At 43.5% G+C, this 15,808-nt stretch overlaps 1 protein-coding gene across 5 annotated transcripts in view; it reads right to left on the bottom strand.

Moving 5' to 3' along the window:
• TLN2 (talin 2) overlaps nucleotides 1-15,808 on the bottom strand; it is a 469,337-nt gene that overhangs the window by 19,763 nt on the left and 433,766 nt on the right. For all 5 annotated transcript variants that reach the window (XR_007133078.1, XM_047766192.1, XM_047766194.1 and 2 more), the window contains 3 exons: nucleotides 14,025-14,132; nucleotides 1,548-1,653; nucleotides 605-729 (listed from right to left, as the gene is read on the bottom strand). Coding sequence is in view for 4 of the 5 variants with exons in the window: in XM_047766192.1 (XP_047622148.1) it covers nucleotides 605-729; nucleotides 1,548-1,653; nucleotides 14,025-14,132 (339 nt within the window). In the remaining variant the exon portion in view is untranslated. The remainder of the gene's footprint in view (nucleotides 1-604; nucleotides 730-1,547; nucleotides 1,654-14,024; nucleotides 14,133-15,808) is intronic.

Below are 15,808 nucleotides of genomic sequence, written 5' to 3' on the forward strand. Positions count from 1 at the left end.
ATATAGTAACTGGCCTCTCTACAACCCAATCTTATAAGTATCTCTTTCTTTTAAATGACTTTCTCTTAACATGTACACATGATCTTATTAAGTTCTAAACATTTATCTCGATGACACAGATGGAGAAAACACACCAGCTAACCACAGTCTCCAGCATATACTGAAAAAGTCTGCTATTGGGTTCACTTTGGAGGCTCACATTGCCCTCTATTGATTTTAAGAAAAGGAGAGGCCCAGCATTGCTATTTCTCTGTAAAAAGCCTTATCAAAACCAGAAAATTGGAGGGTGACAATCTTATATTCAGGAACAGTGACTTTCTATAGAAAACATTCAACACCTGCTTTATGTAATAGTGGAACAAAGTCAAAATTATAAATGCCTGGATTCTTCCACTGGATACCCAAAGGCATTTTTCTGGGTGGTTAACCTGAAAAACCCACCCTTGGGTTTTTTCCATACCCTGTAAAAAGGTGCTAGGCAGGCAGAACAGGTTTGCAGCTTGCTAGTATAACCACAGGCGGGGAGCCCACCTAGCTCTATTTCACAGCCCATCCACCGAAAGACCAACTAACATCAGATAAGCAGCCATGTGTAGACACTCACTTTTGGTTTTGCTCTTGGCTTCAGTTGCTCTAACTTCTTAGCAGCAGCCTCAATGGATGCTGCGGCCCCCAGTAATTCTGTTTCTGCAATGACGGTTGGGTCTTCTGGGTCCACCCACTCTGTTCCTAAAATCAGTCCAAAGAGGGTCATTCTTGGTAGCTGCCAACTGCAGGGCTCTGGCTTCATTACAAACAACATCTGGATTTGCATGCAGGGGCACTCTCTAAGCCAACAGCCACAGTGGCCTCTGGGATCTTCTCTCCAGCTCTCGCCCAGAACAGCTGGGGGGCAGGGGGGCACCTGTCTGATCCTGGTTTTCTCAATCAGTTGTGTAGTCAGCCCTACCCCAGAAGCAGTCAACAAGGATAGTTTTAATCATCAAGATCTCATGGACCAAGGCCACTTGCGCTTTATTTAAGCATCCTCAGGAGACAAGACTATGCTGAGCACACAAAGATTTGCCCTTCTTTTCTTCTGGGAACTTATGGGGAACAGTCATTCACCACAACTCAAAGGGAAGTTGGTGAGAGAACCCCTCCCCGGTGAGTTGATTGCAAATATGTAATCACGAAGGGGTGTGCAAACAATGTACCCAGATGGCACCGTTTCCAAACATGAAGTGCATTATTTGAATAAGTATTCTGATAAATGAAAACAGATAAAAATGAATGGCAAGAGCCTTAAAAGAGAAGCGAGCAGTTCTAGATAGATTATGCCATTTAAGTAGAAGCACTTGAAGCAAAGTCTAGAGAAAAGACTTCTTTCAGGAGGATATTCCTTTTAAAGTCTAACTCTACTCCCACTTGCTTTTTACAAAAAGTTCCTCACTGTATTTCTTCTGATTGCATTTGCTAAGAAAGGGCCTCTGCTGGCTGCACATTCTCTCTGCCCATTTCGCTGTACTGGACAGCCTTGCAGGATGACATGGGAGACTCCAGCCTACCTTTCATGGCCTCTGCCGCCTGGATGAGCTCAGTCACGGCGCCCGCCACGCGCTTGGAGAAAGCAGCCAGCTGGTGCTTGAGTTCTGGGGTTGGTTTCTGAAGAATCTACGGGTAAAGAACAAGTCAAATACATGAGGAAGATGGTAGCTACTGTGACAGGAAGCCCACTCTTGCTGGTGGACACAGAGTTGGACATGCTGGTTTGAAGTTGCAACTCTGTCACCAAGTGACTTCAGAAACTTAGAGGGAAACAAGTAAGACTCACTGGCCTTTCAGTTTTCTCATGAGAAATGAAAAGTTGGGAGCTAAGATCATAAGGAAGGTGAAGTTCTTATTTGTCCTTTTATTTGTAGCCAAGCAAATACATGCATGTGAAAATTACCCAAGGTGTAAGAATGCTCTGAGTGAACACAAAAGCCAAGGCTTCGGTCAGCTGGTGCTTGTCACAGAGAAAATGTGGTACCAGGAGAAATATGTGACTGAGGTTCAGTATGGGGGATGAAATCCTCACAAGAACAACTACCAACTCATAGGAGAGCTGTTCCTGAAAGAACAATCCATTTCCAGGGTTTTGACTACAAGCTCTCCCGGGAGAAGTCCTGAGGATTTTACTTCTTTAAAAAGTAGTTTAAAAGTTTTTTAAATTTGTTTTTTGCTTTTCATTTTTTATGGTGTTAAAAAAGATACTGGAGGGAGTTCCCATCGTGGTTCAGTGGTTAACGAATCAGACTAGGAACCGTGAGGTCGAGGGTTCAATCCCTGGCCTCGCGCAGTGCGTTAAGGATCCGGCACTGCCATGAGCTGTGGTGTGGGTCGAAGATGCGGCTTGGATCCCGAGTTGCTGTGTCTCTGGCGTAGGCCGGCAGCTTCAGCTCTGATGAGACCCGTAGCCTGGGAACCTCCATATGCCGCAGGAGTAGCCCTAGAAAAGGCAAAAAGACCAAAAAAAAGATACTGGAGGTCCTTCCATCCAAATTAAAGGACACCCCAGTTGATGTCTTCTCAAATTCATTCAAGGATGGAACTAAGAAACGGAATGAGAGCTCCTCACCATCCTCAACCATATGGACTTACACCTGCCTTACACTGTCTTATTCCTCCCTAGTCTTGAAATTCCTCTTCCAACATGTCTTTTTGCATCTTTTACCATGCTTCACAGGGGTCATCTTGAGGTTTAGAAATGCTAAAACATTCAGGAGGACAGCATGATGGCTGTCTCTCTAAGGACGAGTTTGGAGCCTCTGAGTAGGGAACAAAGCATGGCTTTGGTATTGGACAAATCTGTGTTTCAAACCTGGCTTTGGCGTTCCCACTGCGGCGCAGCAGGAGTGAATCCAACTAGTAACCATGAGGTTGAGGGTTCGATCCCTGGCCTTGTTCAGTGGGTTAAGGATCTGGCATTGCTGTGAGCTGTGGTGTAGGTCACAAATGCGGCTCAGATCTGGCATTGCTGTGGCTGTGGTATAGGCCAGCAGCAATAGCTCCGATTAGACCCCTAGCCTGGGAACCTCCATATGCCATAGGTGTGGCCTAAAAAGACAAAAGACAAACCTGGCTTTACCTATTCCTGGTTTGCGGCACTGGGCAAATGACTGAACCCCTCAGAACCGGTTTTCTCATCTGTAAAACTGGGATAACGCCTACTCCTCAGGACTGGCATAAAAATCAAATGGAACAGAGAAGGATCTTGCAAAACACCTGGACCATGGCAGGCATTCATTAAATGTTAATTCCCTTCTTGGTGTCCCATACCCTTTTCACCTGGCCAGGTATTGTACTCTCTCTCAAGAGTCTGGAAAAGATGTCTTCTGGGAGAGTTCCCATTGTGGCTCAGTGGGTTAAGAACCCAACTAGTATCCATGGGGGTGTGGGTTTGATCCCTGGCCTCGCTCAGTGGGTTAAGGATCCGGCATTGCCATGAGCTGTGGTGTCAGTTGCAGATGCAGCTTGGATCCTGTGTTGCTGTGGCTGTGGCATAAGCTGGCGGCTGTAGCTCTGATTAGACCCCTCGCCTGGGAACTTCCACATGCTGTGGGTGCAGCGGAAGAAAGAGAGAGAGAGAAAGATGTCTTTTGGACCCCAACCCTGTGAGAGAACTTTAAGAGTAGCCTTGTTAAAAAAAAAACCCTGGGGTTGGGAAAGGTTAATGGGGTTACACTTTGACCAGCTCAAGACACACCAGTGCATAGAAGACAGTAAGTTGTACGCTTGAACTGATTAATCAAGGATTTTTCAGCATCACTTCCCATGCATCTATACCCTTCTTCCTCTGGTGATCTTCAAAATTTTCTATTTGCTACTATTCTATGATTTTAGCTGCTCTGTTGTTCTCATTCTCCTACCCTAGGACCTAGCTACACATATTACCATGTAGATATTAACTCAGTACAAACCTGTGAATGAGTGAACAAATGAATGAATGAGCAAAAAAACAGACCAATACACTAATGAAGACAATTTCTAATATGATGGCATCCTCAACTAGTTCCAAAAAATGTACTAGAACCATGGAGAGGTAGAGAGAGGGGAGGGGTTAGGTGACTTTTATTTTTCTAACATGGCCAGTGTGGAGGCAATTGAATTAAATGTAGATTCTAGAATCAATGTTCCTCAGTAACTATGGTCCAGTTACTTGTCTTCTAAGGGTTAGTTTACTTATCTATTAAACGAGCGCAACAGTCCTTTTGTTATAGAAATGTGAAAAGATTGTATAAACCTGGGCTACTGATGGAATCAGTCAGATGTATGATCTGGGCGCCTGAACTTTTAAAAGTTCTCCAGGTGGTCCTCATATGCAGCCAGAGTTATGAACCACTGCTCTAGATCAAGTGGGCATTTGCCACCACTTAACTGTAAAAAGCTTGTACTATATTTCTCTCAAACAATACATGTTGTAAGGCCACCAGGTGAATAGTGGTTATGGCTCAGGGACTAAAGAACTAAGGAATCCACAGATTTTGCTATTTAGTTTTTCTACAATGGTCAACACAAACATGAACAAGCAAGGAGTCAAAGATATGATGGGGGAGACTCGAAGTAAATGGTGCAAGACTGAATATTTTCCCCCCAGACCAAGAATAAGGTAAGGATATTTGTCCTTACGCTTCTATCAATATCATACTATGGTTCCTAGCCAGTGCAATAAGACAAGAAAAAAAAAATGGCATGCAGATGGAAAGGGAGAAGTAAAATTGTCAACTGTCTTTGTTCAGAAATAACATGATGGGAATCTGAGGCTAGAAGATGAAAACTCTTGCATTTGGAGTGGATGGGCAATGAGATCCTGCTGTATAGCACAGGGAACTGTGTATCTATTCACTTGTGATGGGACATGATGGAGGATAATGTGAGAAAAAGAATGTGTATATATATGTATGATTACATATATATACACAGAAACTGACACAACATTGTAAATCAATCATAATAAAAAATAAGAAATAACACGAATGTCTATGTAGACATTTCTAAAGCATTTGTATAAAAAAAAGCTAGAATGAGGTTAGCAAAGGACATAAGGTCAATATACAAACACCAATTATATTTCTATATATTAAAAGTAAAATAATTGAGAATTTTTTTAAAAAGCAATAACATATATAAAGCATAAAAAATCATGAAATACCTAGTGTTAAATCTGACAACAGATATGCAAGATGCGAAAACTAGAAACTATAAACGTTGCTGAATATATTAAAGGAGACCTAAATAAATGAAGAGATACACCATTTTCATGGATTAGAAAACTACTAAGATAGCAATTATTTTCAAATCTCCCCATAATCTCAGTCAAAATCCCAACAGGCTTTTTTTTAAAAGATACTTAGATGATTCAAAAATGTATATAGGAATTCCTGTCATGGCTCAGCAGTTAACGAACCCAAATAGGATCCATGAGGATGTGGGTTTGATCCCTGGCCTCAATCAGCGGGTTAAGGATTCAGCGTTGCCATGAGCTGTGGTGTAGGTCGCAGACGCAGCTTGGATCTGGTGTTGCTGTGGCTGTGGCATAGGCCAGCAGCTGTAGCTCCGATTTGACCCCTAGCCTGGGAACCTTCATATGCTGTGGGTGGTGGCCCTAAAAATACCCCAAAAATGTATACAAAATGAAAAGGACCTAGAACAGCTAAAACCATTTTGAAAAAGAGCAAAGCTGTATGTCTTAGAATATCTGATATCAAGAGTCATTATAAAGCTGCAGACATGATGCTATTACACACACATACAGATCCATGGAGCAGAAGAGCCCAGAGCTAGATTCACAGATATGGTCAACTGATTTTCATTAAAGGTTCTAAGCCACCTTTAGTTCTATGAGGACAGGATAATTTTTTCAAAAAATGATGCTGGAACAATTGGATAGTCATATGTAAGAAAATGAACCTGACCCTTTCCCATATCATATGAATAGATGAAACTAGAAATGGAGTATAAAATGGAATGTAAGAATTAAAACTGTATAGAAAAAATATCCTTAGTAATCTTAGTTTCTTAAACAGGGGACAAAACACATAAATTATGCTTTAAACTTTAAGAAGCATGAACTCAAGTTTATGCTCGAGAACTTAAAAACATTACGCTAAGTGAAAGAAGCCAATCAAAAAGCCCACATGCTGTAAAACTCTGTTTATATGAAATGTCCAGAACAGGCAATCCATAGAGGCAGAAAGAGATTAGTGTTTGCCTTGGGCTAGGGGTGAGGGTGAAGGGAATGAGGCATGACTGCTAAGCGAGTGATGAGAATGGTCTAAAATTTTATTATAGTGATAGTCGCACAAGTGAAGACCAATGAATTGTATGCCTTAACTGGGTAAAATTTGTCATATGCCAGTCATATCTCAGTAAGCTTGTTAAGAAGAGGACCAACCAGGCAGGTAAATGAAAGACAAACAAGGAAGCTGGAAAGGGTAACAGAGTAAGTCACCCCAAAACATGCTTCTTTGGCATATAGACTGTTTTGAGCAGATACAGGGGATGCTCTGCAAACAGGAAGTTACCCTTACGAAAGGAAAATTTACATTTATAAAAGAAATCACCATTTGTAAGGCTGTCTCTGTACCAGGAAGAGAAGGTTGACTCAAAGTCACAAGACAACAAGACAATCTTTTTTTTTTTTTTTTTTGCTTTTTGTCTTTTGGTCCAATTGGTGCCGTAGCCTCCAGTCTACTCAGAGCCATAGCAACTTGGGATCTGAGTCTGTGACCTACACCACAGCTCATGGCAACACCAGATCCTTAACCCACTGAGCGAGGCCAGGGATCAAACCCGCAACCTCATGGATCCTAATAGGGATCATTAACTGCTGAGCCATGATGGGAACTTCACAAGACAATCTTATCAATGAAGAAGGCTCTGATTTATGTTATCCTTGTTAACTGCTTTCCCTCACCGTCTCCCATAACCAGCCTCCCTCTACCACACCTTTCTTTTCTTTGCCTGAAGGTGGTATTTAAGTGGGTGGCTTAAGCCACCTTGGGAATTGCTCATTTTTCCCTCTGGGTATCTTCCATTTATCCATGAAGTACCATGTGAATGAACTTTTGTTTGTTTTTCTCTTATTAATCTGTCTTACTACCTGGGGTCTTAGGCAAGAACTCAGAAGGGTAGAGAGAAAATTATTTTTCCTCCTCCAGACTGGAATATAATCCTGAAAATAATTTGAGAAAATAATTTGCAAACAAACATTCAGTGCATCCTAATGTTTACTCTTTTAGAAGTAAGATATATTTTAGTTTTACTTTCATATTCAAGTTCTAGCTGCGCTTTTTTCCCCTGGGTTTTCTCAACTCTCTGCATTGCTGTCATTCTCTTTCTTTTTTTTAATATACATTTGTCTCTTCCACCCAAGACACTGTTATGAAAATACAGCACCCGGAGTTCCCGTCGTGGCTCCGCAGTTAATGAACCCGATGAGCATCCCTGAGGATGCGGGTTCGATCCATGACCTCACTCAGTGAGTTAAGGATCCGGAGTTGCCGTGAGCTGTGGTGTAGACTGCAGAAGTGGCTCAGATCCTGCATTGCTATGGTTCTGGCATAGGCTGGTGGCTACAGCTCCAATTGGACCCCTAGCCTAGGAACCTCCATATGCCACGGGTGCGGCCCTAAAAAGACAAAAAAATTAATTAATTAGTTAATTAAAAGAAAAAAGAAAAAACAACACCCTAAGAGAAACTATTTGCAGAAAATATATCTGACTGATGATAAAAATTCACATTTTAAGGCAAGAAAATAAAAATTTAAAGATGAAACCTTTTCTCTACCCTTGGGCCTTTTCCGTCCGCTCTAGTGTACACTGTGCATCTGCATTAACCAGATCTCCCCGACAGCAGAAATACCTGCTCAACCATAAAGATCAGCTTTCCTCCTTCTAATGTTAGTCATGGAATTCTTTAGAAGATAACATTCCTTTCTCAATCCTGTAAGGGTCAGGATGACCCGCCACTTGCCTTGTACACACAAACATCTTTAGAGAACTTTATGTACAATGTCAATACATGATTTCCCTTAAAGATAGCGACTGAGGCAGAACAGACTGGTCAGAGGACCTGGGGAGATACTGGGCATCACCTAGTGGAAATTCTTAGCTTAACACTTACGCCCTTATTAATGTCACTAGCTCTATTACCTGTATTCTGCCTGTTTTACAAGATCACTGTCTCCTAACTTATCAAATGTGTGATTGAGCCCCAGATAAATTAATTAGGTGACTTGAAACGATGGGCCAAATAAACAGTTCCATGAGATCAATGGAAACCCTTTTTTAAAACCTCCTGAAAATATATAATTCTCTGAGGGCCAGTTCTGTCAATTTTCCCAGAGCACAGAGTCCCTCATGTTGATCTTTGCCCTGGAACACGTAACTCTAGATATGGGAAGAAACAACAAGAGGGAACCGTTTCCGGGACCATAACAGACTAATAAGACAGGTCTTGGGCTGCGTTAACAGGGCTAGTCCAGTAGTAGCACACTGAGTGGCCTCTTAACAAAACCCTCGTCTGATGTGAGAACAAGCAGTCCTAGTGTCGTGGATGGAATTGGTCATAAAATGCCCTCTAAAGCTTGGTAGAAATTAGCACTAAAAGGGAAGGGGTTGTAAAATAAAGGGTGTTGCCCACGATCCAGTTCTTTAAGAATCACTCATTACCCACTGTCGTCACTGCCCTGCCCTACAAAACACCCTGAACGAAATTCAGGGCAAAGATCAAGATGAGGGATTCTGCACCCTGGGAAAACTGAGAGAACTGGCCCTCAGAGAATTAGATATTTTCAGGAGGTTTTTTAAAAAAGGAGCCTGGATTCAGGCATCTCCCCATACTTAGAAAAGCACTAAAACCATTAACTGAGAGGCCTGTGCCTCGTGACAAGCAGCAACCTTCTCCCGAGATTTGTGCTCAGTTGCACAAACCCCCTTGGACAAAATCACATAGAGACAAACTCCTCACCTTATCTCTTCAAAACAGTTGTAAGGGTTCTTAGAGACACAGTCTCCCAGGTTATAATTCTCAGGTTGGATCAAATAAAATTTTTCATTTTTTAGATTGACTATTATTTTTTATCAACATAACAAAGAACTCACATCTAGAAAACATAAAGAACTCTATAACTTCAATAACAAGACAAAAACCCAGTCAAAATGTGCAAAAGATCTGAATAGACACTTCGTGTAAGACACACAGAAGCCAACAAGAACATAAAAAATACTCAAGGTTGTAAATTAAAACCACAACAAAATACTACCACATACCCACTAGAATGGCTAAAATTAAAAAGACTAACCATTCTTTTTTTTTTCTTCCTTGGCATCTGGAAGTTCCTTTAGGCCAGGGATCGAATCCAAGCCAGAGCTGTGGCCTATGCCACAGCTGCAGCAATGCTGGATCCTTAACCCCCTAAGCCAGGCGAGGGATCAAACCAGTGCCTCCAAAGAGACAAGCTGGATCATTAACCCACTGCACCACAGTGGGAACTCCCCAGACTAAGCATTCTAAGTGCTCACAAGGACATGGAGAAATTGGAACTCTCATATACTGCTGATGAAAATAACCACTTTAAAGAAGAATTTTATAGTTCCCTAAGAAGTTAAAACTATACCTACCCTATAATATAAGTATTCTACTTCTAAGTATTTATCCAAGTGAAATGAACACAGATAAGCAGAAAGACCTTGCAGCTTTTATGTGTAACAGTCAAACCTGGAAACAAACCAAATGTCCATCAACAGGTGAAGAGATGAATAATTATGACATATCCCTACGATGGACTACTACTTAGCAATAAAAGGGGACAAATTATTGGTACACAGAACAGTGTGGATAGAATTGAAAATAGTGATGCTGAGTGGAAAAAGCCAGCGAGTACACACGAGATGATTCCTTTTATATAAAAGTCTAGAAAATGCAAACAAATCTATAACAACAAAAAACACATCAGTGATTGCCTGCAAATTTTGAGGAGTAACGGATACATTCATTATTTTGATTGTGGTGATGCTTTCACAGATGAATTTAGATACTGATACTCAAGTTGTATACTTTAAATATGTGTTTACTGTGTGTTAGTTATGCCTCAACAAAGCTGAAACAAAAGTGAAGGGTGTGGTGGGGAGATTCACTTAAATCATCAGAGTGGATTGAAGTGGTAAAGGACTTCTGGCTTTAAAATCAGAGCCTTGATGGAGTGAGAAAACCGCTTCTGTATATACTCTGGCTCTCAGAAAAGGAACAGCCCACAGTCAAGCACACTATTTAGATAAGGCAGGAGAAAAGGAGTTCTATTTTTATTCTGCAATTAAGTCAACATGATTTCTAATAGCAGGTAACAGACGGAACCCAATTAAAGTGCTGCTATTGGAAGCGAGGGTAATTTCAACCCTGTCAAAGATATCATATTGTGGGTAGGCAGCAATGTTGAACTGTGGTTGCTGCACAAGTGGCTGCCTCTTGCCCTGCAGTACAAATCCTTCATGACAAACCAGCCAATAGCAAATGCAGAAGGCCAACGCGGCTCAAATGGGCACGCCCAAGTTCAAAGCCTCAAAACCAGCTCCCAGGGCAGAAAGGACAGGGCTCTGTCTAAATGAGACCCCATTGTTTGCTGACTGCTAACTAGATTCTAGAAAGAAAGGAAAACAGAGAGAAAGGGAGGGAGAGAGAGAGAAAAGGAAGGAAGGAAGGAAGGAAGGAAGGAAGGAAGGAAGGAAGTTAGGAAGGAAGGAAAGAAAAGAAAAGACAAGACAAGAAAAGAAGGAAGGAAGAAATCCCCCAGGGGGGTTTCCCCAAACTGGAGTCTCCAAATTCCACAAGGATCTAGCCAGGCATTTGGAACCTCTCTTAAAAGTTTAAGGGACATTTCTCATTTATGTGCTGATGTTTCTCGGGAGGGGGCAGGAAATGTGCTGGGCTTTCAGCTCAAGAGGGCCCAGGATCCACAAAAGCTAAGGATTCATAATAGGTAAAAGAAAAATGGAGAATAGAAGCAGTAAAGGATACAAAATTAATTATTATTGATACATTTCTTTAAAAAATAAGGTACGTACCAAATAGGACAAAACATTAATTAACAAAATTAATTATAGATGGTAGATACAAGAATGTTGATATGGTTTACTGATTTGTAAAATTTTTTTTTTAAAGTAAAACTAAAATATACGAACCAGCCAAAAAAGGTGAAGAACCCTTGGCTCTAGAATATTTGAACTGAGCGAGGCTAAAGGAGCATAATTTTCCTGCATTTTCACGTGTCTAAATTTAAGAAAAGCAGCCACTAAACATGGCTAAACCTCCTCGTACCACCTGAAAGTGACCTCAGTTTATTCGCTTAAATTGCAGACACTTTCTCCAGACCGTAATTTCTATTTTTCTCTTTTCCCTTTTATAAAAATTATACAATTATCTGGCCTTTCATCGGCTTTCAGAAATCCTACTAATTCTCTTTGGTCAAATAAGACAAGAAGTCAGCTTTACAATGATCCAGGAGGACCGTCCTAAGCGCTCCTGTTAGAGTTTCACTGCAGGTTGACTTTCTCTCCAGGAGGGCAATACTGCGGTCATCTGATGACATGTACTCTCGCAAAGACCAGTGACTGAGGAGGAGGGCAGGATAGGGTGTGGGGCACAGGGGGTGTGTGTGTATGTGTATGTGTATGTGTGTAAATCTTTACTATTTTTTATTTGCTTTTTAAATCATCATCCTCCAATCTTAGTACTCTTTTCATCTCCCCTAAAGGTAATTTCCACATAAATCTGAGGTCCTCTTTACACTGGCCACTTGGTTTTCATTGTCTAGGTTCCCTCAGAGGTGAACATGAGTATCCACGTTCATGCATCTCCATGTCCCTCATTTCTTGTTGAGTCTCTTATCGGCTCCGTCCTAACAGTCACAGCTCACAGTCATCTCAAGTGGTATTTTTATTGGAAAATACCCTTCAAAGAGTATGTGGAGGTCTCTAAATAAATATATGGATAAATACAAGATACAATTTCATGCTTGCTTCCTTGGACATCAGAACCATGAGCAGTGGTCACCATGAGAAGGCAAAGTGTGCTTCTTGCAAAAGATGAGACAAATTTTGTATGTTGAGTAAAAGTTTTAATGTCACTTAGTTTTTCTTCCTATTAAGGCTTTCATTTTAGCACCAGTGTCCTTCACACCCTAAACCTCAAAACAACTATGGAGAAACAGGAGGTTTATATTTCTATCATAATTATGGGTTACAGTGACAATAGCTATACAGAAAGATGAAAAAAATTTCAGGTGGCAGGCTTTTAACAGACACATCAACCACCACATAATTGACCAAATGAGGTTGGTAAACACCCTAGGTTTCTGAGTCTGTTTCTTTGGTAAATACCAGGAAGATACCAGGTAAATACTCGTGACAGAAATGAGTCAGGGAAACACCCCTGGCTGTGAAGTGAAATCGCTGGCTGGGTCCAGGAGAAGAAGGGCGTGACCCCTCCCCCTACTGCCAATCTCTGGCCCCACAATAAGCCTCCCGAACCACACGTGAGGTGGTATCCCCCTACAATATGTGCCCTTCTTCTTGCTTCTGAAGAATCCACTGATGATCACTAGGGCTGATGTGCACCTGTGCTCTTGGTGAGCCATTCAGTGAGAATGTCACTGAATAGGGGACCACTGGCAGCAGCGTCTCTACCAAATCCATGAGGCTGGATGGAAAGGGGGCAGCAGCCCAGAAGGCATTCAGCAGAGTGAAGGTCTCTGGTTTCCCTTCTCTATACAAAGGCAGCTCAAACTGAGGAGAGGAGTTTCTGACCTGTGAGGAAGGGCAGGGGCCAGCACTGGTCTTGAGAAGTTTCCCCCAGGGGACAAGGCAAAGAGAACCTTTGTGGGGTCTCCTTGACCTCAAGCCACCTTTCACCCTTTCCTAGTGTCTGGGAGTCAGGCTCTGCATCTACCAGGGCGCCTCCTATCTTTTCTCTGCTCCTCTCCACGCACATTTCCATCCAGCTTTGTGGATGTGGCACAGATGCTGCTGCCAGTGATCCCCTACGCAGTGACATTCTCACTGAATGGCTCATCAAGAGCACAGGTGCGCAGAGGTCTGGACCTACAGACAATGGGTCAATAGTCAACACAGCACAGGTGCAGGCAGGGTGTCAGGGGGACATATGGTTTAACTAAGACATGGAACTGAAGGAAAGGGGTGAAGAGAGGACCCCTCACATAAGCAATAGGAGGATTCCAGCATCAAATAAACAAGACGAAAATGAAAGCATGACAGAGAGACAAGGAGAAACGGGTGTGGGGGAGAATCCCACTTAGGAAGCTATGCGGGCGATGTTGCCAGAACCCTGCACCTCCCCTCAGCCAGGACCTACATCTTTCAAGAGGATTGCAATGAAGCACACAGCAAATGTGAGCTCAGCCAGAGCTCCTGGGTGTGCCTTCCATTCCAGCCTTCTTAACCCAGCTCCTCGTGGGTACAACAGGCTGGTGGGAAGCCATCAAAGGAAAGGAAGTGTCATTCTCACCAGGATTTAAACCACTTGCTTGAGCACTGGAGGATGTCATGAGAGGCCAGTAGGTTTCCTGCAGCACTGGTGATGCTTCTAACTTGTCACAGAGGCTGATGTGGCTCTTTCAGGAGCCTTCCTGGTCCTTGCGGGGTAGACCGGGGTTCTTCCTAGCAAGACCTCCTGGCCCTTTTTCAGTGGTGACCACCTGCTTGGCCTCCCACTCTTCCTACCCACCTCTCTTCCCTGCTAGTCTTGCCTCTTTGGTGCAATGTGAGAGCCAGACTCTCCTGGATTCGAAGTGCACCTCCCTCCAGGCTACTTGGATCTCATGTGCTGGAGCAGTACCATCGATGCCAGAGGCTGTTTGGCTCAATCTAGTCCCAGCCTTGCAAGTGGAACCTGTGCAATGTTCTAAGAGAGGCTTTCCTGAGGAAGAGACGCTCTGCACCCGGATCAGCTCTTCCCCAGCTCCAGCCCAGCCCATGCCCTTTCTCACCACCAAGACGTGCTCCAGAAGGTCTAGGTAGCCGAGGGTGCACTCTGTCCCGTACCGCAAGGCTCTGCTGCGCACCTCCTCGCTGACATCAGGGTGATACGATGCTTGCTGGAGAGAGAAAAGAATGTCGACATCTTAAAATGGGAAGAACCAGGTGGCAAGTGGATTAGGCGGCTGGGCGGTGGGGGGAGGTCACCTGTCCAGCAGGGCTGTGCAGCCAGGGACCCAGAGGCAGGAGACCTGGATTCTGGAACTCCTTCTGCCTTACCTTGAGTGACCTCTCTGAGAAGCCTTCCCTGCCTCCCTGGACAGAGGAGGGGTCCTCCCTCACGTTCTCCTGTGACCTCCCACCTGTCTCCACTGCAGGATCTCCAACGACACTTTGTGTCTTGCTGTTTCTGGTGCCCAGGGGCCAGACAGAAGCAAGTAAATCTGGCCCCTCTTTCCTTCCTTTCTCATTGCGCCTCCTCCCTCCCTATCTTTCATGGAAAGGTAAGAAATTCCACATGCACTAAAAAATCCAGGGCTTACAGCAGGAGGTGTACTGTCCCAGCCTCTGCCTGCCTCTCTCTAGCAATACAAAGTGTCCCAAAGACCCCTCTCTGTTCACAGGTCCCTGCTCCCTGCCTGACCACACTGCAGTAAGTCTCCCAACTGGACCCACTGGCTCCTGGGAACCTACAGACAGCGAGCTTCCCGGTATCCTAAGAGGTGCCCCAAATAACTCATCTCACATGATACATGTCAAGATAAGCAAATGAGGACATATGTTAACACAGCATCTGGCCCTTTTTTCCTGTACTTGTGATCTGCTGACTTGAGTCATTTCATGACCTATCACTTGAGCTGGCACGCCCAGTCACGGGACTGCCAATGAACTACAGAACATCCAGTTACATTTGAAATTCGAATGGACAATGAAAACCTGTAGTCTCCATCTGGGGTAGCCTGTTTTTTCTTTGCTTAGTCTGACAACCTTCCCCATTTTGTCTTTCCTCCTCCTACAACCCCACTCTGGAAAGAACTGGAGGGGGCTTACAAGAATACAAAAAACAGAAAGGTGCAAAGAAATCACAAACGGAGACAAACACAAATCACACATTAGGATAAAAGTCAAGGCAGAAGGGGAAGGAAGAGTGATCTGCTGCTGTGCTCCTTCCAGTTGGTCCCTCTCCCTGGGACTGGGGGCCACTGAGCAAAGCACCTGGGAACACCTCCCTTTATCTCTTCCCACCCCGCATCCCAATGCAACCTAGAAGGAGTGGGGCTGACTTGAGTGGCCAGCATCTGTCATTTATGAGCCTGGTTTTACTCAGCTGAGTAATGGGGCCATGCCTTTAACTGCTCCTATGTTTTAATCAGTCTTGCTCCCTTGTGTCTCCCAGTGTGAGAACAGAGCCTATGTCTGGTGTGATGAGACCACGTGGGGAAGACAAGGGCTGGGGCATTCCTCAATGTCACCTGCAGTAGATAACTGCACCCTCACCGAGAGCTATGCAGGGCCTGATGGTGACTGCTGGCCCGCCACTGCCACTGGCTTTAACCTTTGGGAGGGCAATCTAGCAATAATTAGAATGGCAAACCATTTGACCCACTAATTTTGGGGGGAGTCTTGACTAAGGATATTATCCAAAGCAGAGAAAAAACAGACATGCCCAAAGATGTTCACTGCAGTCAAGTTGACGATTAAAAAAAAACAAAAAAATGCTGACAATCTAAATATCTGATGTAAGGGAGAAAGTATACTCATTAACAGAGTATTTTGTGGTCATTAAAGAGTCAGT

Source organism: Phacochoerus africanus, chromosome 2 (genome assembly GCF_016906955.1).
Source record: "Phacochoerus africanus isolate WHEZ1 chromosome 2, ROS_Pafr_v1, whole genome shotgun sequence".
Classification (NCBI taxonomy): Eukaryota; Metazoa; Chordata; class Mammalia; order Artiodactyla; family Suidae; genus Phacochoerus; species Phacochoerus africanus.